The sequence below is a fragment of the Natrix helvetica genome (genome assembly GCF_964273705.1).
Source record: "Natrix helvetica genome assembly, chromosome: 6".
In the NCBI taxonomy this organism is placed as follows: domain Eukaryota; kingdom Metazoa; phylum Chordata; class Lepidosauria; order Squamata; family Natricidae; genus Natrix; species Natrix helvetica.
Genome location: NC_138553.1, coordinates 31,751,085 through 31,778,058, shown reverse-complemented (window position 1 = coordinate 31,778,058; position 26,974 = coordinate 31,751,085). Strand labels below are relative to the sequence as shown.

General features: G+C 46.9%; 1 protein-coding gene across 1 annotated transcript in view; it reads right to left on the bottom strand.

Moving 5' to 3' along the window:
• Positions 1-26,974, bottom strand: part of EP300 (EP300 lysine acetyltransferase) — a 93,238-nt gene that overhangs the window by 49,233 nt on the left and 17,031 nt on the right. Inside the window, exon 3 of the mRNA XM_081957174.1 lies at positions 16,098-16,274. Within this exon, the coding sequence (XP_081813300.1) occupies positions 16,098-16,274 (177 nt within the window). The remainder of the gene's footprint in view (positions 1-16,097; positions 16,275-26,974) is intronic.

Genomic DNA, 26,974 nt, shown 5'->3' with positions numbered 1-26,974 from the left:
GAGCTCCGAGATCGCAGTTGATACTTTTGCCGCTGGATGGTCCCTTCGGACCTAAAAATTTGCCTCTTCAAAACCTTCGTGTGTCTTATACTCTGGTGCGTCTTATACTCCAAAAAATATGGTAGATAACTGGTAAACTGATTGTACAATGCTCATTCTTAATAAAAATTACTTAGAACATTGCTAATACCTCTTTTTAATCTTTTGAGAGAATAGACCTATTTAGAATATATAATTACTATATTTTGTGTTAAAGTTTTATAACTATACTGATGTTATTAGAGTGTTGTTTCAAACCTAATCTTAGATATTATGAAGAAACATGATTATTAAGTTAATTTTAAAATATAGCTTTCTATCTTATATCTTATCATTAATGTAAAGAAAAATAATATTATGTGTACAGAAGCTGTAATACCAAAAACTGTTCTATTTCTTCTCCAAATCATATCAATTCAACTATTTCAGGGGAAATCTAGCAAAGTGCTAAAAGTTACTCTTCCAAACTAGATATAGGTTAATCAACTTCTAAATAATGTTTTTCTGCAATTGTGGAAAACTCTATATAATTTATTAATTTAGTAAAAACAGTCAAGCCAAAACTTATTCTTCCTCTTTCAAGAAAACTATCTTGTAAAAGCAATGGAGGAAAAAAAATCTGCCCTGTCTGGAGACAGCAATAGCATTCCCACAACTCTAAACTAAAATGCTAAAGACTTCTTTAATGAATGAACACATTCTTGCTACACAATTACTATGCCAATATCTACTACTACAACAAAAATCTGAAGAAAAAAGGTTCAATCCATTACCTAACTACCCATTGTATAGGGAGTTAAAACTCCAGCTAAACATATTTTAGCTCCAGAATGTTCTCCTTCTGAAGTGCCATACGGTCAACTGGAGCCATTGGGGGTCTAGATGCACCAAGGCCCCTTGGCTGAGGGAGATCCTGCCCTGGAGTATCCTCCAGGAGCGAGATACAGACAGTCCTGTCAAATCTGCAAACCATGGTCTTCTGGGCCAGTGGGGAGCCACGAGAAGAACCTCCACCCCCTCTGCCAACACCTTTTTGATAACCTTTGGAATGAGGGGAAGGGGAGGAAAGGTGTACATGAAGCTGGGAGACCACGGACAGTGGACAGCGTTGGTTCCTTCAGCCCCCACCAGGATGGGAACTGGGAGAAGAAGTTTAGCAGATGGGTGTTCTCCAGAGTGGCAAACAGGTCCACAGTGGGGCGACTGAACTTTTCGGACAGCTATTGGAAGAGGTCCAGATGCAGGCACTATTTGAACTGGTCAATGGTGGTTTGGCTCAACCAGTCCACCTGTATGTTAGAGGCTGCCGAGATGTGTTCTGCCTGTAGGGAGAGGAGGTGCTTCTCCACCCAAAGGCCCATCTGCTCTGCTTCCTGCACGAGTGCCCTGGAATGCGTGCCCCCCTGCCGGTTTATATGCGCTTTGACTGCTATATTGTCTGTTAGTAACATAGTATGTCAGCTGGATATCGGTCCCTGGAAGTGGTGGAGCGCCAGATGCCCTGCTCTCAGTTCCACGCAGTTGATGTTATGTTGCAAGTCTTCCAGAGACCACCGTCCTTGAGTTACCAAAGATTGCAGATGAGTTCCCCCGCCGAAGAGACTGGTGCCTGACGTTATGCTGACATGGCTGGATTCCTTGAACAGGCATCTTCTTTTCATGGCTGGTGATGTCCACCAATCCAGGGAACGAATCACTTTCAGAGGGACTCGGACCTTGGCATTGGAACTGCTGCTCCCGGACCTCTGACGTGGCAGCAGGAACCACTGAAGGGTCCATGCGTATAAACATGTCCAGGGAACGATTGATATACATGAGATCATTTTTCCCAACAATTGGGAAAGAAGAAGCACTTGCACAGTGTGTTGTGCTCTGAATCGATCCACAATAGACTTATGCTATTGTGCTGGAACAACATTCCTGAGAGAGATAAACTTTGCAGATCTCTGTGTTTATCACTGCTCCCAGATGGAGAAGACTGGTGGAAGGTATCATGTGACTTTTTTCCAGGTTTATTGAAAACCCATGTCTCTGGAGTGTTTGGACTCTAAACCAGAGATATTGTCTTGCTTGAAGCGGGCACAACGACTGGATGAGGATGTTGTCCTGGTAACATTGGATCCTTACAGGCTTCTCTCAACGGTGAGCCGCACCCACTGCTAATAGCTTGGTGAAGGTTCTGGAGGCCAATGAAAGACTAAAGGGCAGGTCCCTGTATTGGAAGTGGAGCCCAGCATAAGAGAACCTGAGGAAATTTCTGTGAGAAAACCGACTAGGGACATGGAGGTAAGCCTCCTTGAGAATTATAGAAAGAGCATTGGTCCCTACCTGAACGCTTCGTTTATGTGGCAAAGGTGGGAGGGGCTAGAGCAGGGTTTGTTACAGCCTGATTGGTCCAGAGACTGAGGGATTTTTCTTAAGTATCCTCCTTTCCCTCCTGGCTCCCAGTTTTTGAGGTCAAATGGAAAAAGCTGATAGCAATATGTAAGGAAAACAACACCACATACATTGCAAACAAAAAAGCCAGACCACCCCGACCCCTACGCTATAACTCAGGGTGGGAAAGTAGCCCCTCCCACCTTCACCACATAAAAGAAGCGTTCAGATAAGGACCAACACTCTTTTTCCTGTGGCTTTGGTGGGAGGGGCTACAGCAGGGACATGCCCAAGCTAAGTCCCAGGGCGGGCCATATGCTCTAGGGGAGGGGTGGTCGCCACCTGTTGGGAGAACTCTACGGCTAAAGGCTGCATCCTGCGAAGCATAATGATCCAGATGGTAGTGTCGGATAAAGGGGGATGGGGAAGCCCAGGTAGCCGCCCTACAGATATCCTCTAGCGGAGTCCTGGTAGCCCAGGCAGCTGTGGTAGCCGTGCTCCTGGTAGAGTGGGCTGTGATTTCCTGCAGTGGAACCCAATGAACTGCCTGGTAGGCCTCTGAAATGGCCTGCCGCTCCCACTGACCGATAGTGGCGGAAGATACCGTAGCCCCCTGAGATCTAGGAAGGAAGGACAGAAAAAAAGCCTCTGACTGCTGAAAGGGGGATGTGTGCCTGAGATAAATGCGGAGGGCGCGGCGGACATCCAGGCGATGCCAACTGACCTCCCTCTCGTGAGCCGGGGAGGGGCAGAAGTTGGACAGGATAACTTCCTGTGCCCTATGAAACATGAAGTTAACCTTTGGTAAGAAGGTCGGATTTAGCCTCAAGACGACCCTGTCCTGGTGGAACTGACACAAGTCCTCCTTAGACGACAGGGCGGCCAATTCAGAAATGCGTCTGGCCGAGGTGATGGCCACAAGGAAAACCATTTTTAGGATGATGAATCTAAGGTGGACAGTCCTCAAAGGTTCGAAGGGGGCGTCTGTTAGGGCCCTAAGGACCAGGGACAGGTCCCATGTAGGGAACCTGTGAACCAGGGGAGGGCACAGGTTTTGCGCACCCTTAAGGAAGCGTTTCACCAACGGTGACTGAGTTAACTGTGACTCTCCCTGGCTAGGACTGAAGACAGGGCAGCTGTCTGTCTCCACAACGTGTTATGGGATAGGCCCTGGTCTAGCCCGTGTTGTAGGAATTCGAGGACCTGGGCGACCGAGGCTGGATTAATCTGAAACCTCCACACCATGACTCAAAGGCGTATCACATTGAATTATAAATGCGAGTGGTCACTGGACGTCTGGACCCCTCGATAGTGAAGGTAACTTTGGCAGACAGGCTTGCGTTCCTCAGGATATGCCGCTCAAGTGCCAGGCGGTCAGCTGGAGCCATTGGCGACCTCCTCCTGAGGCCATTGGTGACCTCCTCCTGAGGAATCCTCCAGTGTGGGGACACTGACAGCTGGACAGCTGAACCAGGGATGCCTCGGCCAAAACGGGGCCACCAGGATGACATGGGCCCTCTCTAACACTATTTTCCTCAGGGTGCCCTGGATGAGAGGAAGCGGGGGAAAGGCATAAAGAAGGCCGGGGGGCCCACGGGCTTCGGAGAGCGTCCATGCCCTCTGCATCTTGTGCAGGAAAGTGGGAAAAGAATCGGGGAAGCAGGGCGTTGCTCGGGCTTGCAAACAAGTCCACCAGTGGATTGCTGAACTTGAGACAGATTCTGTGAAATAACTCTGGGTCCAGCTGCCACTCGCCGAGATCCACTGTCGCCCGGCTCAGCCAGTCTGCCTGGTGATTGGCAACCCCCGAGATGTGCTCTGATAGGCTCGATGCCAGGTTCTTCTCTGCCCACTGGCCGAGCTTCCAAGCCTCCTACCACAGGCTCATGGAATGGGTCCCCCCTTGACGATTTATGTGGGCCTTCGTAGCGATATTGTCCATTAAGAGGAGGACATGTCGGTTGGCTATTGAGTCCCGAAAGTGAAAAAGGGCTAGGCGGGCCGCCTCCAGCTCCAGCCAATTGATATTGTGGCGCAGGTCAGATCTAGACCACCGCCCCTGCGCCAGGTTGGACTCCATCACCGCTCCCCATCCAAAGAGGCTGGCGTCTGTAGTGATGAATATGCGGTTCGGTTCCCAGAACCCGGCCACGCGGTTCAAGGACCGAGACAACCACCACTTCAGGGACCAGCGGAGGTCGGATGTAAGCCGAAAGGGGTGCGGTGAATTACTCAACCTCCTTCATTGAAACGGAATGGGGGTCTACTGGAGTGTTCTGGAATGCAGTCGCGCCCACGGGACGATCCCTATGCACGACACCATCTTGCCCAACAATCGGGCCAAGGTCAGGATGGAAGCGGACCAACTCGCGTGGACGCGTCGTGTAAGTGTTTGCAGACTTGTTAGACATTCTGGTGAAAGATGAACTAGGCCTGATCTCGAGTCTATTACTGTGCCCAAGTGGAGAATTGTTATCGAGGGGGAGAAATGGCTCTTGGGGAAATTGATAGAGAACCCCAGGGATTGCAGCATCTGGATGGTAATCTGTAAATCCCAGATTGCTTCTGCTTTGGGTTGGGCTAGTACGAGCATGTGGTCGAGATAGCAATGAAGTCTCACCGGTCTGGACCTGAGGTGAGCCGCCATTGCCACCAGGACCTTCGTAAATGTGCGGGGAGCAGAGGCCAGGCCGAAGGGGAGAGCCCTGTACTGATAATGTCGACCCCCATGGGAGAAATGGAGGAATTTGCGGTGAGATGGCTGAATCGGGATATGCAAGTAAGCCTCTGTTAGGACTATTGACGCCATGAAGTCGCCCCGCCTGATTCCCAGCAATATGGATTTGAGTGAGGACATCTTGAAGTGCCGGTAGATCAGGAAGGAATTCAGACACTTCAAGTCCAGAATTGCTCTCCATCCCCTGGAGCTCTTCGGGGCCACAAAGAGGTTTGAGTACACGCTTTGACCCCACTCCTCCTGAGGGACCGGCTCGACCGCCCAAATGTTTAGCAGGTGCTGGATTGCCTGGAGCATCAGGTGGTGTCTCTCCAGGTCCCTGGAGGGGGAGAAAGTCCTGAAGAGTGTCAGGGGAGGGGCGAGGAACTCCAGCCGGAGACCCTCTCTTACTGTTGACCTGACCCAGGCATCTGATGTTATCTGATCCCACTGATCCGCAAAGGATGCCAGGCGGCCGCCTATGGGTAGACTCGGGTTGGAGTAATTTCCCCCTGCGGAAGGGACGGCCGCCACCCCCACGAAAGGGCTGTTTGGATTGGCTCTGCAACCTATTTCTGTCCTGGTAAAACGGCCATTGGTTCTGCCTATCATACCTGCTGCGATAGTAGGGGGTGGTCTTTCACTCCGCCCTCCTGTACATGTGAGGACGAGTCTTCCTCTTACCCTTATCCTCAACTGAGATCAGACTTGCTACGGTTGCGAGAGTCCCCCCTCTCGCAGTTATGGCCCCCTGCCCTTTCCAGGGCCCATCTTGATGACGGGTTTATTAACCCAGAGAGGTGGAGGAAGCGGGGAATTAGGGGGTTTTTAATCAAATGTTTTTTAAATATTTTAGGGGGCTCCAGGGTGGGGGGGAGGGTTACACAGGCCAGGAGTGTGGTTAGAGCCAGGCGAACAGGTGTGGTCAGGAGGGAAGTGAGCGGAGCGGGGGAGGGGAGGGAAAATAACATTCCTATAGAGGGCTCTGTGATACCTACAGTCGTAGAGAGGGGCAGATGCGAGGACAATAGAAGAACGTGTAGTCGGTTGGGAGACCGTGGTCGTTGGACACACCCGGTCGTTTGTACCAACCCCCGCATTCTAGGTGGTCAGGTTCTACAGAGCCAGAGCCTCAGGCTGATGCTGTGTAATGTGAGGTCCGTGGTCAAAAAGGCCCCCCTCATTAACGATCTGATTTCAGAGGGGGAGCCGGACCTCGCAGGAATAACGGAGACCTGGTTGGGCCACGAGGGAGGTCTGCCCCTCGTGGAAATGTGCCCGCCGGGCTACCGTGTATTCCATCAGCCACGGGCCCAGGGCAGGGGTGGTGGGGTAGCGATAATTATACGGGAGAATCTGGAACCGAGAGAATTCACTGTGCCGCAGATATCCGGGTGTGAATCTCCGGGCGTGAGATGGGGCCCAAGGAGGCAGTTGGGCCTGCTGATTGTATACTTGGCTCCTCGCTATACATCAGCGGCCCTGCCCGAACTCCTTGAGCAGATCACTGAGATGGCGGTTGAGACCCCCAAACTTTTAGTTATGGGGGATTTCAACCTGCCGTCGATGGGAGAAAGCATCCGAGGCAGTTCGGGAGTTCATGGCTTCCATGGCAGCCATGGATCTGACTCAAGTAATTCAGAGCCCCACGCACGAGGGAGGCCACACACTGGATCTTGTTTTTATCTCCGACCAGTGGACGAGTGATCTAGGAGTAGGGGATCTAGCCATCACGCCCCTGTCATGGTCAGATCACTCACTTCTCCGGCTCGATTTCCCTGGCGCTACCCCCCGCCGCGGGGAGGCGGAACCAGATTGTCCTAGATGGTTCCGCCCCAGGCGCCTGATGGAACCGGATAGGTTCCAGACGGAGCTTGGACCACTTCCTGTGGACCTGACCCGCTCCCGGATGGAGGACTTGGTGGCTGCATGGAATAGTGCGGCCACCAGGGCCTTAGACCGGGTTGCGCCTTTGCGGTCTCTCCGGTGGCAACGAACCGCCCTGGCTCCCTGGTTCAACGAGGAGCTAAGGGTGATGAAACGCCACAAGAGACGCCTAGAGAGCAGATGGAGATCCTCTCGCTCCGAATTTGCCCGAACACAGGTAAGAACCTACTTAAGGACTTACCTTGTGGCATTAAGAGCGGCCAAACGTCGATACTGTGCCACTCTTATTGCATCCGCAGAGAACCGTCCTGCCGCCCTGTTTCGGGTGACCCGCTCCCTCTTGTCACAGAGGCAGCGGGAGCCCCCTTTGCAGGGCAGGGCAGAGGAATTTGGGGAATATCTGCAGGATAAAATCGCTCAAATCCGGAGGGAATGGGCCCCCTTCAGTGTTCCAGGGGGGACGTCCGAGGCGAGTCTTGAGAGACCATGCTGGGAGGAGTTTGACTCTGTTGCCACCGAGGATTTGGACAGGTTGCGTGGGCGACTGCGAGCCACCACATGTCTATTGGACCCATGTCCCTCCTGGCTTGTGCTGGCATCCTGGGAGGTCACACGAGGCTGGCTATTGGGACCTGTGAACGCTTCATTGAGTGAGGGGTTCCTGCCAGCCGCCTTGAAAGAGGCGGCTGTGAGGCCCTTGCTCAAGAAGCCTTCCCTGGACCCGATGGAGCTAGCAAATTATCGTCCTGTCTCCAACCTTCCTTTTTTAACGAAGGTTGTAGAGTGTGTGGTGGCTCAGCAGTTCCCACGTCACCTGGAGGAATCTGAGTATCTAGACCCGCGCCAGTCCGGCTTCCGGCCCGGGCATAGCACGGAGACAGCCTTGGTCGTGTTGGTGGATGATCTCTGGAGGGCCAGAGATAGGGGCTGTTCCTCTATCCTGGTCCTATTAGATCTCTCAGCGGCTTTTGATACCATCGACCATGGTATCCTACTGCGCCGGCTGGGGGGGTTGGGGGTAGGGGGCACCGTGTTGCGGTGGTTCCACTCCTACCTCTCCGACCGGACGCAATGTGTGTTGGCAGGGGAGCAGAGGTCGACCCTGAGGCCGCTCACTTGTGGGGTGCCGCAGGGGTCGGTCCTCTCACCTCTCCTGTTCAACACATATATGAAGCTGCTGGGCGAGATCATCCATGGTTTTGGGGTGGGATACCATCTGTACGCTGATGATACACAGCTGTACATTTCCACCCCAAACCACCCCAACGAGGCCCTTGAAGTGATGTTCCGGTGTTTGGAAGCCGTACGGGTCTGGATGGGAGACAACAGACTCAGACTCAACCCCTCCAAGACGGAGTGGCTGTGGCTACCGGCCCCCCGGTTCAACCAGTGCATTCCATCGCTGGCCATTGGGGGCGAGCAACTGGCCCCCGTGGAGCGGGCGCGCAATTTGGGTGTCCTCCTTGATGCCCGGCTGTCTATGGATGACCATGTGGCAGCCGTGGCGAGGGGGGCGTTCCACCAGGTTCGCCTGGTGCGCCAATTGCGTCCCCTATTGGACCGGGATGCCCTCTGCACAGTCACTCACGCGCTGGTGACGTCTCACCTGGACTACTGTAATGCTCTCTACATGGGGCTCCCCTTGAGATGCACCCGGAGACTGCAACTGGTCCAGAATGCGGCCGCGCGGGCAATCATGGGGAGAACGAGGTTCTCCCATATAACACCTCTCCTGCACTGGCTCCCTGTGGTCTACCGGGTGCGCTTCAAGGTGTTAGTTACCATCTTCAAAGCGCTCCATGGCACAGGACCTAGCTATCTGCGGGATCGCATTCTGCCCCATACATCCCTGCGACCAATTCGCTCTCACAGAGAGGGACTCCTCCGGGTGCCGTCCACCAGGCAGTGTCAGAGGGCGGCGCCCAGGAATAGGGCCTTCTCTGTGATGGGCCCAGCCCTTTGGAATGACCTCCCCCCAGATATCAGGACAACGACCGATCTCCGCTCCTTCCGCACGAAACTCAAGACCCACCTGTTCCAACTAGCCGGCCTGGCTTAACTAGAACTTTCTAACCTCCCTGGCAATTTTAATATTTTAATATTTTATACGTAAATTTTGGGGTTTTTAACTGTTTTAACTGTTTTAATTGTTTTAATTTATTGTTATTTATTTGAACTTGACTGTTAAATATTGGTGTTACCTCCTCCATGCTACACTTGTATTTTGATTTAATTGTACGTCGCCCCGAGTCCCTTTGCGGAGAGGGGGCGACTGATAAATCGAAATAAATAAATAAATAAAATAAATAACTAGGATATGGTCCAGTGCCTCCCCAAAAAGGTTGCCACCCTTAAAGTGAGCTGAGGCTAACCTCCACTTTGATTTCATATCAGCCTGCCAGTGATGCAGCCAGAGGAGGCGACGAGAGGTAACGTTAGACACCATGGTCCTAGATGCGAATTTATCCGCGTTGAGGGTTACATCTGCTGAATATTCAGTGGATGCTATCAGTTTATTAATATCCTGCTGCAGCCTGCTGTCCCCAGGGGAGGCTGGGGACTGCATTTGACAGAGCCAGAGCAAGGATGCCCCATTAAAGAAAGAAGCCGCTGTGACTGATCTAGTTGTCTGGTGCGTCTTGCGAGAAGACATCTCTGCCTTTCTATCCTCAGCTCTTACACCATTCACTATGTCAGAAGGGAGGATGGCCAAAGAGGCCAGAGGAGCGTCCACAGTCGGTAATTTAATGAGCTCCTCAAGGTCCTGATCCACCCCATACATCTTCCTATCAATCCCACTGGGGGCAGCAATGAAGCCAGGTTGGGGCCACTGTCGCTGAATGACATCTACAAATAGCTTTGGGGAAGGAATGACCCTTTGTTCCTTCACTGACTCTGTGAACAATAGATCGCTAGGCTCTGAGAAGCTGGGGACGTATTTGCCAGCTTATTTGCCTCCCCTATATTGGCCATTGTTTTGGCCTTAAAGAGCAAAGTCTTAAATAGGGCAGAACAAATCAGCCTTGTGAACGAAGGTTTGTCTGGGATGAGGCCTTCATCCTCAGATAGGTCCTCATCCCCTGGATCATCATCCCCCATGATTGAAACCTTACTACAGAGGAAAGGAGGTGGAGAATGGGAATCCTGCATGTAAGCCAGACCAGTTTGAGTCTGGGGTTGCAGGCCTGATAATCGAGGGAGCCCTGGTGGTGGGTGGTATGGAAATCCTCTCTGGAACAGTGCTATCTCTATGTCCTGCGATATGGTCTCAGCGATGATGTTACACAATTTCTGAGAGACCAGGGCCCTGACCCTCCCCAGAGTGGAGCCCCACTACTGTGGGAGTAAAGGTAGCTGCCGGGGCAGAAAGCCTAATATCTGAAGTGGGCTCCAATCCTGCTGATGCCAGGCAGGAGAGGGGAGCAACATTCTCCTCATAAGAGGCTGCCTGAAAAGGATGCATCTCATTGGAGTCATTAGGTGATCAATTTAGTTGGCTATCTTCTAGAATCTGTGAGGGCAGTTCTGTCTCCAAAGGGCGGGAAACCTCAGGCCTGCCCACTGGATTTCTGGAAGCCCTGCCTGCTTCTGGGCCATTGAGATGTGGTTTTCCAAAGCTTTTTGCTTCCTTTTTGCATCTTTCTCAGAGGCTGATGAAACTCTCCTTGAATCCATGGCCTGGGACTTGGCTGAAGGCCCTCTTGAAGCTGACCTAGCTCCTCTGGAGTCAGAATCTTCCAACCTCTGTTGCCTGGGGGAAGGTTCAGCTAGGCTGCTGCTTGCAGGCAATGAGCGGTCCGCCATTTGAAAATGGTCCGAACTGTTACTGCTAGCTGATTTTCCTGCTCTAGCTGTAATACAAATTTTGGGCAAATCCCAAGCCTGGGAAAAAAACCCACAATTACAAGGCTGGGTAGTGAATCTGAAATATTTCTCTGCTCTTCAAACGATCCAAGGGAGAGCGCAATAACTCACTGTGAATGGATGCCAATCAAAAGAAATGGCGCAAAACCGACAACATGGTTTGCAAGCGTGAAAAGAGGAGATGAAAGTTAGAGCAAGAGCCGAAGTCTCGGTCCAGCAAGAATCGCCTGAGGTGTGGAGGTACCGGCATCTAAGGAGGCTGGGTGCGGGCACTTGAAGAGCCCAAAAGGCCTGGATCGGCTTGCAGCGATTTGCCGCTCCTTTCTGGTGCAAAAACAGTTGTCAGCGCTCTGCCAAACTGCTGGAATGCAATCTGACCGTGCACCAGCCACAGCGGTCGAATGATGAGCACTGCTGCACTCTGCCTTAGCAGGGGGGATGAAAGGACCCCTGCCGCAACGAAGCCTACCTTCTTTGGAAGTTTTGTAGCTCTTTTAGAAAAATCTAAGCATGGAGAATAAATTACATGTGTCTCTCTAGAAAGACTGAGAAGAAAAACTGGACTCAGCCGAGAGGAAGAGGTATGGCCAAAGCTTTTACTTCTGTCTCTGGCCAAATAGACAGAAGATAACCTATGCTTGGATTCTCCAAGCAGTGCACAGGAGAACAACCTGACTATTGTGCAGCAAGCAGAAGGGTTGGCAAAGCAAGTGGCCACACTTAAGGTAAGAAAGGATAAAGACTTATCAGATTATACAAATGAGATGTTACCAGAAAAATTGACAGAAGAGGTAAGTTTCCATAAGGAAGGTAATCAAACAAAACAGAAAGTTCACTAGATGAGATAAAAAAATGTTTGACATTGGATATCTATCACAGTATGGGAAATAAACAAGATGAGTGTGAACTCTTAGAACCAAAAGCAAATATAGTTTAATAGACATAATGGAATTCTAGCAAGCTGAAAATTCAGAAAAGGAATACTATGACTGAAGTTGGTTCAAAAGGTATAGAAACTATGGAATGAGGAAGGAGTTACATTTTAAGTACGGTTACTCTGAATGATCTCAGTGTAGAGAGAATCTGGATTAAAATAAGTGAAGGAACAAATAAAAATTTGCTGTTATCCAACTTGTATGCCAAATCAAAGATGAACAACATGTAGATCTTTAAAAAACAACAACAATAAAGACATTAATTATCCTAAATTTGTTTGAAGTAACTGAAGGCAGATTCCCCCCTCCCCAAAGCAATATAATCACACCACAATTTTCCACAGTTGCTTCCATCTTTTGGAATATCATTCCCACTTAGATGAGATTGGCCCTTAACTAGGTGGCATTCCAGAAAGACCTGAAAACATAGTTTTGCTGCCCGGCCTGGGGATCAGCAACATGGGTATGGAGCCTGCAAAGTGGCTGTATTGTTAGGGAAATCACATGCACTTTCCTGAAAATTATGTTTTATATTGTTTTATTTTGTTGCATTGTTTTTTTTTTAAATTTTGTATGCTGCTCGATGAGATGGCTGGCTACCAAATAACAATATTTGGGAAGAGCAGTGATGACTAACCTTTTTGTCACCACATGCCAAAAGTGTGTGCGAGCGCGACAGATGTGCATGCACACACATCCATAATGCAATGTGCACACCCACCTGTGCCCCGTTGCCCCCCCCCGCTCCCGGGCAGGCATGCACAACCCCACCCACCGCAGCTCTGCCCATGCCCCCCCCCCCCCCGGCATGGCTGCCTGGGGAATTCTGAGAGTTGAAGTCCACAATTCTTAAAGCAACCAAGGTTGGAGACCCTTGATTTAGGTACCATATTTTTCGGACTATAAGATGCACTGATGGAGAGGAGGAGCTGACATCCCGATGACACGACATGCGATCTTGGAGCTCCAAGATCACAGTCGATACTTTTGCCGCTGGATGGTCCTTTTGGACCTAAACCGTCCTGAAGAGACGGTGACAGGGAAGAGTACGTCCTGCTGATCTCAGGGACACTACAAGCTGCCTGATTGATCCAGGAGAATCTCTTTTTGCCAGTGACAGAAGCGCAGCCATTGAAGCTGCTGAAGTTGGGACAGCTCCGGAACGGGAGGAAAACGGAAAGAGAAAGTGTGTCCATCTGGTGAGGAAATTGTATTATTATAAAAGAAATTACCCCCAAAAAAAGTAAAGCTAAATTAAATTTGAAAACAGAAGAGAACAAGGGGTGAAATTAAGCTACATTAGACAGTGTGTTATCCTTTTTTTAAAAAAATTCTTTCACGGATGGAACTTTTGCAAATGTTTCCTATTCTTTAAATTGAACAGATTAGTTTTTCTTCTTCTACTTTTTATATTCTTTTTTTATACCTATGTATTAAAATATTTTTCCTTATTTTTATAATGCGGGATTGGATGGATTTTTTTTCTCCATTTAAGAATTTTGTTTTCTTTAAGCCTGGAATATAAAGAAGATATAAAAGGAATACAAATACCAAAAAAGGGGCATTTTCCCCTCCCCCAGCCCTGCTGATGCTTGCGGAGTGCTTCTGGGGGATGGGGGAAGTCAAAAACACGCCCATTTTTGTGAAAAATGGGATGCAAGAGCGGGGCTTTGGGAGGCCAAAAAAAGGCTATATTTGGTGTATAAGGCGCACCAACATTTCCACGCTCTTTTAGGGGGGAAATACTCCATCTTATACTCTGAAAAATACAGTAACTCCTATTTATGAAATGTAAGTGTTAAGTGAATCTATGTAGGCTGAAACTGTTAGGATTTTAGAAAGAAAAAATCCCTACTAAAGATTACTACAAGTGTTTTGAAACAGACATCAGGAATATTTGTGGACAGAATGACGCTGTTCAGATCCAAAGTAGGAAAAATGCTTGGTATCAGGTGAGAATGCTCTCTGTACCTCCTTAAAAAAGTCATGCTTTTTTTTTTTTGCAAAGAGGGATAGCTGCTGCAAGCTTAATCTAAATAGGAAGTAGATTCATCAGGAGAGGGGAATGGCTATAAGATCCCTTCCTTTCAGACTACCTTCTACTTGCCCAAGTACAATGAATGAATCAATAATGAGTGAGTGAGTGAATGAATGAAATGATATGCAATGTGTGCTAGCCAGAAATACAATGAGACAGATCCATGGTGGTTATGGTAGCCCCAAATCCCTGCATAGGCATTCCAGGATGCCTCAACACCAAATCTGAGATGAGACTTCAATAAATTTATCAAGCCGGCACAAATACATTACAATAACAAAGACAAAAGAAATTAAAGAATTAAAATAAGATATTTATTTATTAAATGTATATGTCACTCAACTCCCAGGGATCCTTCAATATCAAATGAGAGAAGGTGGCAAATATGACTCCCTGTGACGGGCATTCTGTAGAGAAAGTATATAACTTCCTTCTTTGATGCAGTTTACCTCAAAACATAAAACTATTTGAAAGATTTCTGTGGGTAACTTCAAATTATTATTCTGGGGAGAGATTCTGTGCACTTCTACTTGAGTTTATTTGAAGCTATAAATATCAAAGTGATACAAACAATCCTTGACTCATAACCATAATTGAGCCCAAAATTTTAGTTGCTAAGTGAGACATTAAATTTTGTCCAATGACTTTCTTACCACAATTGTTAAGCAACTCACTGCAGTTGTTAAGTGAATCTAGCTTCCCCACTGACTTTGCTTATCAGAAGATCACAAAAAGTGATCACATGACCCCAGGACATTGCAAAGAGTCCAAATTTTGATAAAGTGACCATGGGGATGGTGCAACCATCATAAATATGAAAGATGGTCATGTTATCCTTTTTCAGTTCTATTGAAACTCTGAATGGTCATCAAACAAATGGGACTACCTGTACATCCTGGATCAGTAGAAATTTTCATAGAGGGGTACAAACAATCCTTTTTCAGAATAGGAACAATCTCCTTTATATTATGAACTTAAAGCTAAAGTAAAAGGTGCTGTTCCATGAAATTTCACTATGCATAGAAGACAAAATATTTTTAAAAATAATAAAACCATGATGTGGTTGATAATCTCAAATAATATTAAAAGCCTTATATCAATTCTGATTTAGATGTTGCATTGGAATTTAAAACAATTCTAAAATAGTAAGTAGAGAATAGAGTTGGTTAAAGAGAGGGTTGATGACAGCAGATTGTGTCATAATTTATTAATGAAGAAATGTGAATGTGATTGCAAAAGAATCTGAAATTATGAATAACATAATGCAGTCATTTACACCTGTGAAGATCATCAGTGTGTAGGCCACAACTCTCCACATTCCCAAATTATATTTTTGGGGGATCTTAGGGTAAGAGCCTTTAAAATACACAATAACTGAAATTTACAAGCTATACACAAAAACATATTGCCAGAATTTTGTACCTTTTCCCTCCTAACCCAAAATATATAAAGGTGCAATAATTTATTTTATGGGGGAAGGATTATTTTTTAAATTAAAAATTAGTTAGGCTTTTCTTATAGGGTCCCTATAGCAATTTTTCATAACTAGTTCATTATATTCACTTTATCACCATTAATTCACTCAACACATTGTTCTTATGGTTGCTATCATTTTTCTCCTTTTTCCCAGGCTACCCAGTTGTTGCCATCACATTCTTCAAATTTCCTAATAATTTACTGCCTCAATTTTACTCTAAAATACCATACATATTATATTTCTCCAACTATAAATCTTTCCTCTGTTCATTTTCTCCAGTGAAGGTCACTCAGTTCTCTTTCAGTTTCTGCTATCCTGTAAAAGGTTCTATTCCTTATATTTTAAGAATCACCATCACTCTACTCTATAAACATCCCCTCACAACGTATAACACCATCTCCATAGCCAGTTTCAATTAACAATGAAACTTATAGCAAATGGTATGTATGCTTAATGATACCTTCCTGCAGCCTCACCTCTGATTCAATGGTGCAATAAAAATGCATGACAAAAAGATAAAGAGATCAGAGAAAACTGCTCAGAATAAATGATAATTCAGTTGAAACATTCCTTCTTCTAGATCCAGTAACTTATTTCTAGTTAGACTTCAAGGATAAGTTACTCCCCCACTCCAACACAGCTTTTCCCACTGTAGTTTCAGAGACAATTAAGTGATGAAATAATAGCATGTAAACCGTTAGCACGGAAATACTGCAATATTCTGAATTAATTGTAAAAGAATTTTATATTAAAATTACTACTTACCATGTTAGGCATAACAGGAGCAGGCACTGGTTTCTTGTCCATTGGAAACTGTGGCAAACTGTTAGGTAATACCGGCTTACTTTGCATCTGGGGACCAAGTCCACTGGCTCCAATTGGCTGCCCAGTGTTTTGGCTATATGGCGGGACATAAGGACCGGGGTTGTTCATCATTCCCATCTAAAAATTAAGTAAAAAGTGACAGATCAGTTAAGAATTTTTAATTTTGACTTTTATTAAAGCAAGCACGGATATTTTAATATCACAAGCTATCTTGATGCAGTGCAATATACTTAGAATAGCCGTATCTCTATCTCCTTCCCAATCTTTCATGAATGCTATTCTAATAAGGAATTCTTAAAAAAAAACACCATTCATTACTATTAATGGTAATATAGTTCATTTCTAGCTCATTCTAACAGGTTTCCCACCCAGATAACTAAACTTATTAAATATAATTTTAATTGGTACAATTCACATTGAATTTAAAGAGTTCATAACCGAACATGTATTTGAATGTGTTTCAGTTTGTTTTACTCTTTAACTAAAGTCACGATTCTATTAATTGAATATAACTTTCAGATTTCATAGCTTTCAGATTTCAATATCTAGCTTAGACTCCATAAAATGTTTAATCTGATTACACATTAAGACATCCTATAACTGTTCAGTTCACTACAATATCAAATCCTCCCTCAAAGTAAAAGCTTAGAAAGGAGTGTTGGTGATTATCTGTTAACAGTGACTAGCAAGTTTATATTATAACTTCTTAAGTGCATATACATAATTTGGTATACAGGCCAAGTCATCAAACTAGAAACCAGAAGATAGTAAGTTGTAGTTTTCCTGGGCGCTGCTTGTAGAGTCCAAGCATGGGTTAAATACAGCCAATCTGCCCAGGACTGAATTGAAACTTTTAACCACGCCTCTGGTGCTGACCAGTCACCTTTTTTTTTTCAATTCAGTCAGCCCAGTGGACGAACTTCCAAGTTTCTCTTCAATCCTAGTAGATTGCTTGGACTCTCCATTGTTTCTTTTAACTATTTTTTTTCTTATTTTAGAGAGCAGGCTTGGTGAGATTTCTTTCTTTTGCCTTGTTTGATCTTCTTTTGTTTTTTTTTTTGACCTTCCTCACTCTTCCTACTCTCTCTGGTATCCTGGGCTCTGCGAGGCTACGGAGGCATGTGGGTCGGAGTTCCGACACCTGCACGATCGCAGCAATCGCCGTTGCTATCAGTCTCCCCGCTGTGGTCTTCGTTGCTTCCAACAGCGCTCACCTAGAGGAGCCGGAGGCTGGCACAGAGCCTTAGGGAATCGCAAATTGAGTTCCGGTGGCCATTTTGAGGAGTTCAGAAGTGACGGCCGCCATTTTGGTTGCTCGTTTTCCCACGCAAATCTCCGTAGCTGCCTAGTCGCTAGGCTCTCTGCAGGTCGCCACTCGGAGCTCTCTTGTCAGGCCCTCCGGTGGGTCTGCTTCTCTTTGTGATTTGTGATTCGGTAATAGCAGCAGAGGAGGTTTCATTGGTCATCCTGAGCGATCCTGAGTTCAGCCCATCAGGGCCCGGCCTGTGGAGGATCAGGGCCCCAATCTCTCTGCAGAGATGCAGGAGGTCATTGCCAGGGCCATTTCCCAAGGGATAGCAACAGGCATGCAGTAGCAGGCCAAACACCCACACAGGTCCCGCCCTAACCCAGTCCAGGATGCACCCCAGGAGGCCCTTCAGGACCAACACCCTTCTTCTCCACATCCCTCACTGGCCGATGAGGATTCGGCCTGGGAGGACATCCTTCCTGACCCGGAACCTGAATTCTCGGGGACAAAGGGGCTCTCCCTGACAAACCTGCGTTTACTAGTTTGTTTAAGCAAGCCCACTTCAAGACTATTTTAAATAAGGCTAAGGCCTTGACCTGTTTGGGTTCTTCTCCCCCAGATCAGACGGCCCCAGATCCCACGGACCTTAGTGAGGGTCTCTTTGAGGAACCGGTTCAGGCACAGGAAATTGTTCCAGTTCCGAAATTGTTCTTCAACCTTGTGCAGAAGCAATGGGCACAACCAGGAACCCTTTTAACCCCCAGTGGTAGCAACAGGAAGTTATACACGTTGGATGCGAGTCTGGTGGACTTGCTGAAGTTGCCTCCCGTGGACGCGCCTGTGGCAGTGCTCACCTCTTCCTTGTTCCTTCAGGTGGCAACTCGGACGTTTAGGACGTCTGCCTCTGTGTCCTTCCTCTCCAGGACCTCTCTCCTGAGGTTGAGGCAGCTGCTCGCCAAACTCCCAGCCAGGGATACCAAATTAAGTCAGGATGTCAACAAGATCATTGCGGTGACAGAGTACACGGCTGATGCCACCCTGAATGCCGCTAGGTTTGTGCCTAGGGCTAGGGCCCTAGCCTCCTACATCACCTCCCGTTGCCTCTTATGGCTTAGACACTGGAATGTGGACATGAGGTCCAAAGGGAAGTTTGCTTCTGCACCCTTTAAAGGGAGCAAGCTCTTTGGGGACGCCCTAGATCTGGCCCTTATTGAAAATAAGGACAAAAAGAAGTTCATGCCTTCAGTCACTAAAAAGTCTGATCGTAAGGGTCCGAACCTCCACAGAAGGCAGCCTTTCGGAACACAGAGCCTTCCTCCAGTTCCAGTTCCTTCCAGCACCCATACACTCAGGGCGCGGACAGGTCCCAGGACCGTCTGCCTTTTAGTGACAGGGGGTGCCAGCAGAACTTTTCCAAACATCCCTTTCGTGGGGGGTCTGGCTCCAGGCCCTTCAGGTGGTATAAGTGACCATCAACGGATGGCTCCCATCAGAGGGCGTCTTCCTACAGACCTGCAATACACAGTGAGAATCCTCCAGGACCATGGGTTCTCGGTCAATCTAGGAAAAGTCATCTAGAGCTGACCACCATGCTGCAGCACCTCGGTGCCATCACTGACACCGTGAGCTGCCAGCTCTCCCTCTCACTGGAGCGGATAGCAAGCATCAGGGACCAGGTTCAACATGTACAGCTGTCTCCTCGAGCCATGATTGTGCAATTGTCCCAGCTCTTAGTCAAAATGATATCTTGCCTGTCCATCGTGCCTTGGGCGAGACTCCATTCCCGGCGGCTCCAGTGACATCTCTTACCTTACCAACAGGCCAACGAAAGCAATTCTCCAGCGTTGAGCTCAGTCTCTCCTCAGGTGCATCAATCCTTCAAATGGTGGCTGTCCCCCGCCCTGGCAAAGGGCACCATTTTTAAGGAGCTGGACCGTATCACCATCACGACGGACCCCAGCCTCTTCAGCTGGGGAGCCCACCTACACAACCAAATCGTGCAAGGCAGGTGGTCGACTGCCGAGGCAACACACAGCATCAATTGGCTGGAGTTGAGGGTGGTAAGACTCGCCCTTATTCACTTCCACAACAGCATCCAGGGGCAACATGTGATGGTTCTTATGAACAATGTGGAGACAAAGGAGCACATAAACCGCCAGGGGGGCACGCAATCCAGATCCCTGATGGCACAGGCGAATGCCTGGGAAGGTGGGCAGAAAGACATCTCTGCTCGATTCAGGCAGAGAACATATCTGGGATAAACAACATCCAAGCGGATTGGCTGAGCAGGGCCATGGTCGACCACTCGGAGTGGCGCCTGCATCTGGACCTGTTCCACCAACTGTCTCAGAGATTCAGCCGGTTGCTAGTCGACCTTTTCGCTACCCCGGAGAACACGCACCTTCCCAGGTTCTTTGCCAGGTTTCAAATCCCGCAAGCTGAGGGGGTCAACGCTCTTCACTGTCTGTGGCCATTGGGAATCCTATATGCGTTCCTGCTGTTGCCTCTTCTCCCTAGGGTGATTCGGAAGATCCTGTCAGAGGGAGTGGAGGTCCTGCTCATGGCACCTTTCTGGCCCAGAAGAACCTGGTTCGCCGACCTGGTGAGTCTCTCTGTCAACTCACCTTGGCTGATTCCCCAACACGAGGTCTCTCTCAGCCAGGGGGCGCTTCAACATGCAGAGCCGCAGTGGCTACAATTAGCTGTCTGGCACTTGAGAGGGACCTCCTGAGTAGGGGTAGACTCTCCACCAAGGTCATTCACACCATTCAGGCCTCCAGATGGCCTTTCACGCCCAGGATATACGATGCCACCTGGAGGTCTTTCGACAACTAGTGCACAGTTCATAGCGTGACGGCAACCTTGGCTAGGGTTCCACAAATATTGGACTATTTGCAAGATGGACTGGACCAGGGCCTGGTGCCTAACACACTCAGGCGTCAGGTGGCTGCCTTGTCCACGATTCTAGCCCCTGAAGAGCATTCGTCTCTTGGTCATCATCCCATCATCCGTAGTTTCCTGCGGGACGCAACCAACCTGAACCTCCGGTTGTCCACAGATACCCATCATGGGATCTGAATGTCGTGTTACAGGTGCTGATTGGTTCGCCATTTGAGCCACTATGGTCCGCCAGTCTTAAGCATTTGACGTTTAAGACTGCTTTCTTGATTGCCATCACTTCTCCGCGGCGCATTTTGGAATTGGCAGCCCTGCCAGTTCGAGAGGATTTGTGACTGATACAACCGGAGAGGGGGGGTCCTCTGACTGGACCCGGCATTTATTCCAAAGATTAACTCCTGGTTCCACTGGGCCCAGGAGGTCATCCTCCCGGATTTTTGTCCGCATCCCAAACATCCTAAAGAGAAAAGATGGGACATGCTCGATGTTCGTAGGATGCTCCATAAGTATATCAAGCTCAGGGCTGCGTTTTGACGTTCCAAATCGCTCTTCGTATCTTTTCAATCAGCATCCCAAGGCCGCAAAGTTTCCTCTCCTACCATTGGGCATTGGCTGCAGACATACATTACCTTCGCCCACGTTCTCCAGTCCAAACTGGTGCCACACCACATCACCGCATATTCTAAGAGAAGCGTCGCCACACGGTGGCCTGGGGGACGGAGGCACCGGTAGAGGAGAATTGCAGGGCGGCAACTTGGACTTCCTTGTCTCCATTTGTCCAGAACTACAAATTGGACAAATTTGCTTCTGCTGAGGGGGCATTTGGGAGACGAGTCCTTTAGGGCATTTATACCAATGGAGAGACCCTGGCTCAACAGTTTCCCGCCCTAGTGACATTTAGCTTGAGTATGTCCCATGCTTGGACTCTCTAAGCAGCGCCCAGGAAAATGACCATTGGCTTACCTGAAGGATCTTTTTCTGGGCGCTGCGAAGGAGAGTCCAACCCCATCCTGGGGTCTATCTCCGCTATTCGTTGCAGATTTTTCAGACTGGACATATGGACATAATTGCAGAATTGTTTTGGATTTATCATATGGATTTCATTCTTTGACTTCTCAGCGCGCAACAGTTTCATGCCTTTGTTGAAAAAAACTGGAGACTGGTCAGCACCAGAGCCGTGGCTAAAAGTTTCAATTCAGTCCTGGGCAGGTTGGCTGCATTTAACCCACACTTGGACTATCCTTCACAGTGCCCAGAAAACGACCCTTCAGGTAAGCCAATGGTCATTCATTCTTAGGCACAAAGATAGTTGGCGGGCCTTGGGCCAGTAAATTCTCTCTGCTCTAATAGAAAAGGAACTCACAAGCCACTTATAAAACCACTGTCAAGGAAACTGAAGGGAGCAGTCAACAGAAGTTTTTTAAAAATGACTTAAAGCCACAGTTTTTTAACATTTGGACTGCATGGAGTCATTTTGGGTAGCAAGGGCAATTTATAAATTAAATTAATAAATTGACTTTATCTTAGTAAGCCATCCAGAATCATTGAAAGTGAGTTGTGTAATCATATAAATTTTCTTAAATAAATTAAATAAGATAAATATTAATTGATAAAATAGCTCTGTTCACAACCACAGCAAGTAGATAATTGTATGAATAAATAGGAAAAGAGATTGTCAAGTTAATTTTCACTACAATTTTTGGCATCATGCTCAATCCTGCCATCCAGTTTCAGAAACAATTGGAAGAAGCATGAACATCTGCAGCAGCAGAGTAGCAGGGAGCACACTAGGGAAGCCCCAGTATATAAATGGAATATAATGCACAATCCTTTAGATCTTAGCCCTATTTTCCCAAACAATTATTTTTACAGACCAAATTATGATCCATAAAACATACTGTACAGTTTGTAGTGTGATAGATTAAGGAGCTCTTTGGCATTTTTTTAGCCTTGATATTATAGTGATAAGATGCTGTTACAGATGCAATAGAAAGCTTACAAGGAATAATCAACTCACCACATGAAAGAGGGCAGGTGCAGCAACAGATGCTATTGAGTGGCAAGGATAATTGCACGATTACAATAGAAATTAATTATACCCCAAAACCCCAAAATAAAGTAGTCTTGTTATCCAATATTTTATCATTAATTATGAGAGGTTCTTCATAATAGATAATTTGCAAATTTACTTTTGAGATTTCATTTTGTTTACGATTTCTAGAAAGGGAGCATTCCTGCAGTTGTACTACATTTTGCAGGTTACAAAGAATAGTGTAACATTTTGCAGGTCCCAAAGAATAGTGTAACTTCAGGAGTGATTTACTAATCTACTACCTCAGAAGAACAGATGGGACCTGGAAGTTTGTTGGAAGTAAAATATACAACTGTAATCACAGCAATGGCATAACCACCATTGGTGAAAAGCTTTAAATTCAATTCAAACGACAAACAGTAGAATTCAAAATGTTTTAGAAGACAGCCAACTACATTGTTATATGATTCTTAAAACATGAAAATGTAGACAATTTATGGATTGCACACTCTATTTTTTTAATATTGCAACCACATGAAACGAAGTTCATATAAAATCTTACTTCCTTCACCATTCCAATGTAATCAAATTGAAAAAAATATTCTCAGACAGCAAAAAGACAGTACAATGTGCACAAATGCACTTCTCAAGCATGCACTTCTCAAGCATGCATATAACTTGTTGCCTGATTGCAAGATTAACCATAATTGCTTTTCTTTTGTGAAGATCAAATTATATGTTTGGTTCACAACTGTAACCATATTTATTCAAGCTTAACTGCAGGTTACTACCATGTTAATAAGTCTTTTGCTATCACTTCCAAGACCACTTGGAAGTCAAAAATAGGCAGCCCAATTAGTATCTTCTCAGGGGCAAGCACATTGCACCTGTGTTATGGAGCCTGCACTAATTTCCTAGTACTATTTAGTCCTAGTAGTGTTAACCTACAAAGCTCTTTATGGTTTGGTATTCAGGACTGCATTCACCCACCCAACATATTTAAACTTGCCGGAAGAAAGCAGTTAATAGCTTCCCACTTTTACTAGTGTGGGAGGCTGAGGGACAGAGGCACTACTCTTTGTAGTATTCCCAGTCCCTTGGAATGGTTTTCTGTTGAGCTTAAGTTAGCTCCAATTTTGCCTGCCTTCTGAAAGGCAGAAGCAGCTGAAAATAGGTCATCCAGATATTTTTCAATTTCTCAGTCAACGTGCACCCTTAAGATTCCTTGGAAATCTCCCATTTAAGCACTAATTTGCTCAGTCCCCTTGACTACCACCAGTTGTAACAACTGTTTTACTTTTAAAAATATAAACAAGGGTGTGTACTTTTCAACTTTAGAAAAAAGTTCTACTTAAACAACTAAATAAAAGCATGAATTGAAGTTATGTGTACTGTTTAAATAGTAAAGTATGAAACACAGGAGGGCTCACATATTCCACGTCAAAAGACTGGTCCACGACTTATTACTGTCTATAATTTAACTTGTGATATTATAAATCACACTGCTGATTTCCATTGCCTATTTTATTTTGAAAATGTCTCTTTGCCTCAGAGCTTGGATGAAACTATAAAAATGGCATGCAGCGGAGGGTAGCTTTCTGTTTTGAATCATGTTCAGCCATCTCAGAAACCAAAGAATGCATAAGTTAGAGATAGTGAATCAAGGAAGTGGCAGGAAGAATCCTAAAACAGAAAGTTTCAAGGAGCAACTTGACAGTTGATGATTTCGTGTTTCTTCCTCAGTATGAACATGTCTGCAGTTTTCTGTGCATCATATAATCCAGCGATGGCGAACCTTTTTTGGCTCGCGTGCCACAAGTGGGGGTCGTGCAGGGGGGGTCGTGTGCGGGCGTGCCGGACCCATAATGCAATGTGTGACCCCAAGTGCGCATGCGCACACAACACGCGACCCTCCTTTTTACATGCTTTTTTCGCCCTCCCCAGGCTCCAGAGGCTTTATAGGAGCTTGGGGAGGGCGAAAAGAGCCTCCCTCGGGCCTCCAGAGGCCCTCCAGAGGCTTCAGGGACCGTCTGGAGGCTTCCCTGACGCCTTCGGAATGCTTAAAACCACCCTCCGAGCAAACCGGAGACTTCCGGTTTGCTCGGAGGGTGGTTTTAAGCGCTCCAAAGGCGTCAGGGAAGCCTCTGGACGGTCCCTGAAGCCTTTGGAATGCTTAAAACCACCCTCCGAGCAACCCGGAAGTCACTTCCGGGTTGCTCGGAGGGTGGTTTTAAGCGTTCCAAAGGCTTCAGAGAAGCCTCCGGATGGTCCCTGAAGCCTCCGGGGGGGCGGGGGAGGCTCTTTTCACCCTCCCCAGGCTCCTATAAAGCCTCTGGAGCCTGGGGAAGGCGAAAAATGGCTTTTAAAAAGGTGAACTCAGCTGGCCAGCGCGCGCATGCGCACTGGCCAGCTGACAGGGCAGCACCTCGCGTGCCCTGACAAATGGCTCCACAAGTGGCACGCGTGCCATAGGTTCGCCATCACTGATATAATCTATACTTTTTCAGTTTGTCTTTTGTGCAACTGTTATTTTATTGTGCTGGAACCAGGGAAATGTGTTGGCATTGGACTCACTCTGCCCCACGTTTTATAGAGGTCTTTGGGCAAGTTTTTCACTTTATCACTTTGTTACCTACTGGTCCCTAAGGACCTTTCAGAATTACTACTTCATTCAAATTCAGTAACAGCCACAAGAATGTTTAATTTCTCAGAGAATGACAACTTGCTAAATGTATATAAATTAAATAATAAAGTACAAGCTGGATCTAAGAAATGATTTAAGAAGCATTAATTTTACATATAACTTTATAGTATAAGGCATTTAAAACTGTTCATAAACTATTTTTTATAATACACTACATTAGATAGTCAAGCATGCAGATAAACACAGATCACTTTGACAGCTGTGTAGTTTTAGAGATTTAAAGTTAAGATTAATTCAACATGTATCCATTTACTTTACAGGCTACTCTCGTGATGGCGAACCTATGGCACGTGTGCCACAGGTGGCACGCAGAGCCATATCTGCTGGCACGCAAACTGTTAGCTCCAGTGCGAGCGCACATGCCAGCCAGCTGATTTTCAGCCTAGAGGGCCGGGGGAGGCTGTTTTCGTCCTCCCCAAACTTCAGGAAAACCTCTGGAGCCTGTGGAGGGCGAAAAACGGGCCCAATGGGCCTAGGGGAAGTTTGGAAACAATCTGTTTCTGGCTTCCAGGGGTTTTCATCCTCCCTAGGCTCCAGGAAAGCACAGAAGAGGCAAGCAGTGCGGCGCACATGGGGGGAGGTTGTACGCATGCGCATGTGGGGGCGTACTTTGCATTATGGGTGCACTCCTCTGTCCTGAAGTAGGATTGAGTGGGAGGAAGGGAGCAGGGGTAAGGATAGGAGGGAAGGAGAAGCCAGGATGGCTTTCTTTTGGCTTGGGGCGGAGGGAAGACTCAATACCCCCTCCATGCCTGCCACTCTCGCAGTACCTTGCACAGCACAGCCGCCTGCCAGGCAGAGGAGCGGGGGGGAGAGACAAATTTGGCTTGATTCGGCTCTTACCAAGGACATATTCCCATCATCCATTCTTCCACTGTGTGTGGAGGGGACTCTCTGACTCCCTGTCTCTTCTGCATGCTTTCCTTGGGACTTTTTGCTCCCCGTTTTTCTTTTTTCCTTTTGGAAATCCAGTGCGCACCCTCCCAGCCAGGGTGCGAGAGGGAGAGAGAGACACACACCGGGCGAGATATAAAGAGAGGGGAGAGAGGGAGCAAGAGAGAGAGAACGACAGAAAGAGAGAGAGAGGGAGAGAGGGGGATGAGAGGGAGAGAGAAAAAGAGGAGAGAGATGAGAGAAAAAGATGGGAGGGAGGGAAGGAAGAAGAGAAAAAGATGAGCGAAAGAGAGATGAGAAAGTGTTTTTAAGGTTGCAGACTCCTGAACCAGGAGAAGGGACAATAGGAAGCAATGGAATCTTTCTCTTCAAGTCTTTAAAGAACCAACACATTTGCTTCATGTTTCAGAACCAAGATTTCCTCGTAATATGAGGACTGTGCTAATCACAAAGCCTTTCGGCTTTTTGCCACTAAAAGATTCCACTAAACTTTTTCTGAAATGTGATCGAGAGTCTCTGTCTCCCCCAAGATCAGGATTTTTATGGGCTTTGCTGTGGGAAGTTTTCTCTCCTCTTCCTTCCCAGGTATTTGAATATCTGCAATGATGCAATTTTGCCCAGGTTTTTATATGAATAGTTCAGTCCTACAAATGCTTTTATAGAAGCTGCATTAGCTTTTGGGACCTTCTGAATATTTTTGCCTTAGATCCTGATGAGAGCAGTTCACCAAAAGTGATTCTGGGAGGCACACAAGTGAGATAAAACTATATAAAAACTATAGATGTAAAACATAAAAATCAGTATCAATAAATTGGCCACGCCCATCCAGTCACATGACCACCTAGTCATACCCACCCAGCCGGTCCGGTTCCCCAACAGTCTGGCCCCCTGTTTAAACAGTTTGAGGACCCCTGCCATATATTATAAAACATCAATTTATATCGGGAATCGATAATTCTCAAACACAATTAAAAATAATTACCATATTTTTGGAGTATAAGACACACCTTTTCCTCCCAAAAAAGAGGGTGAAAATCTGG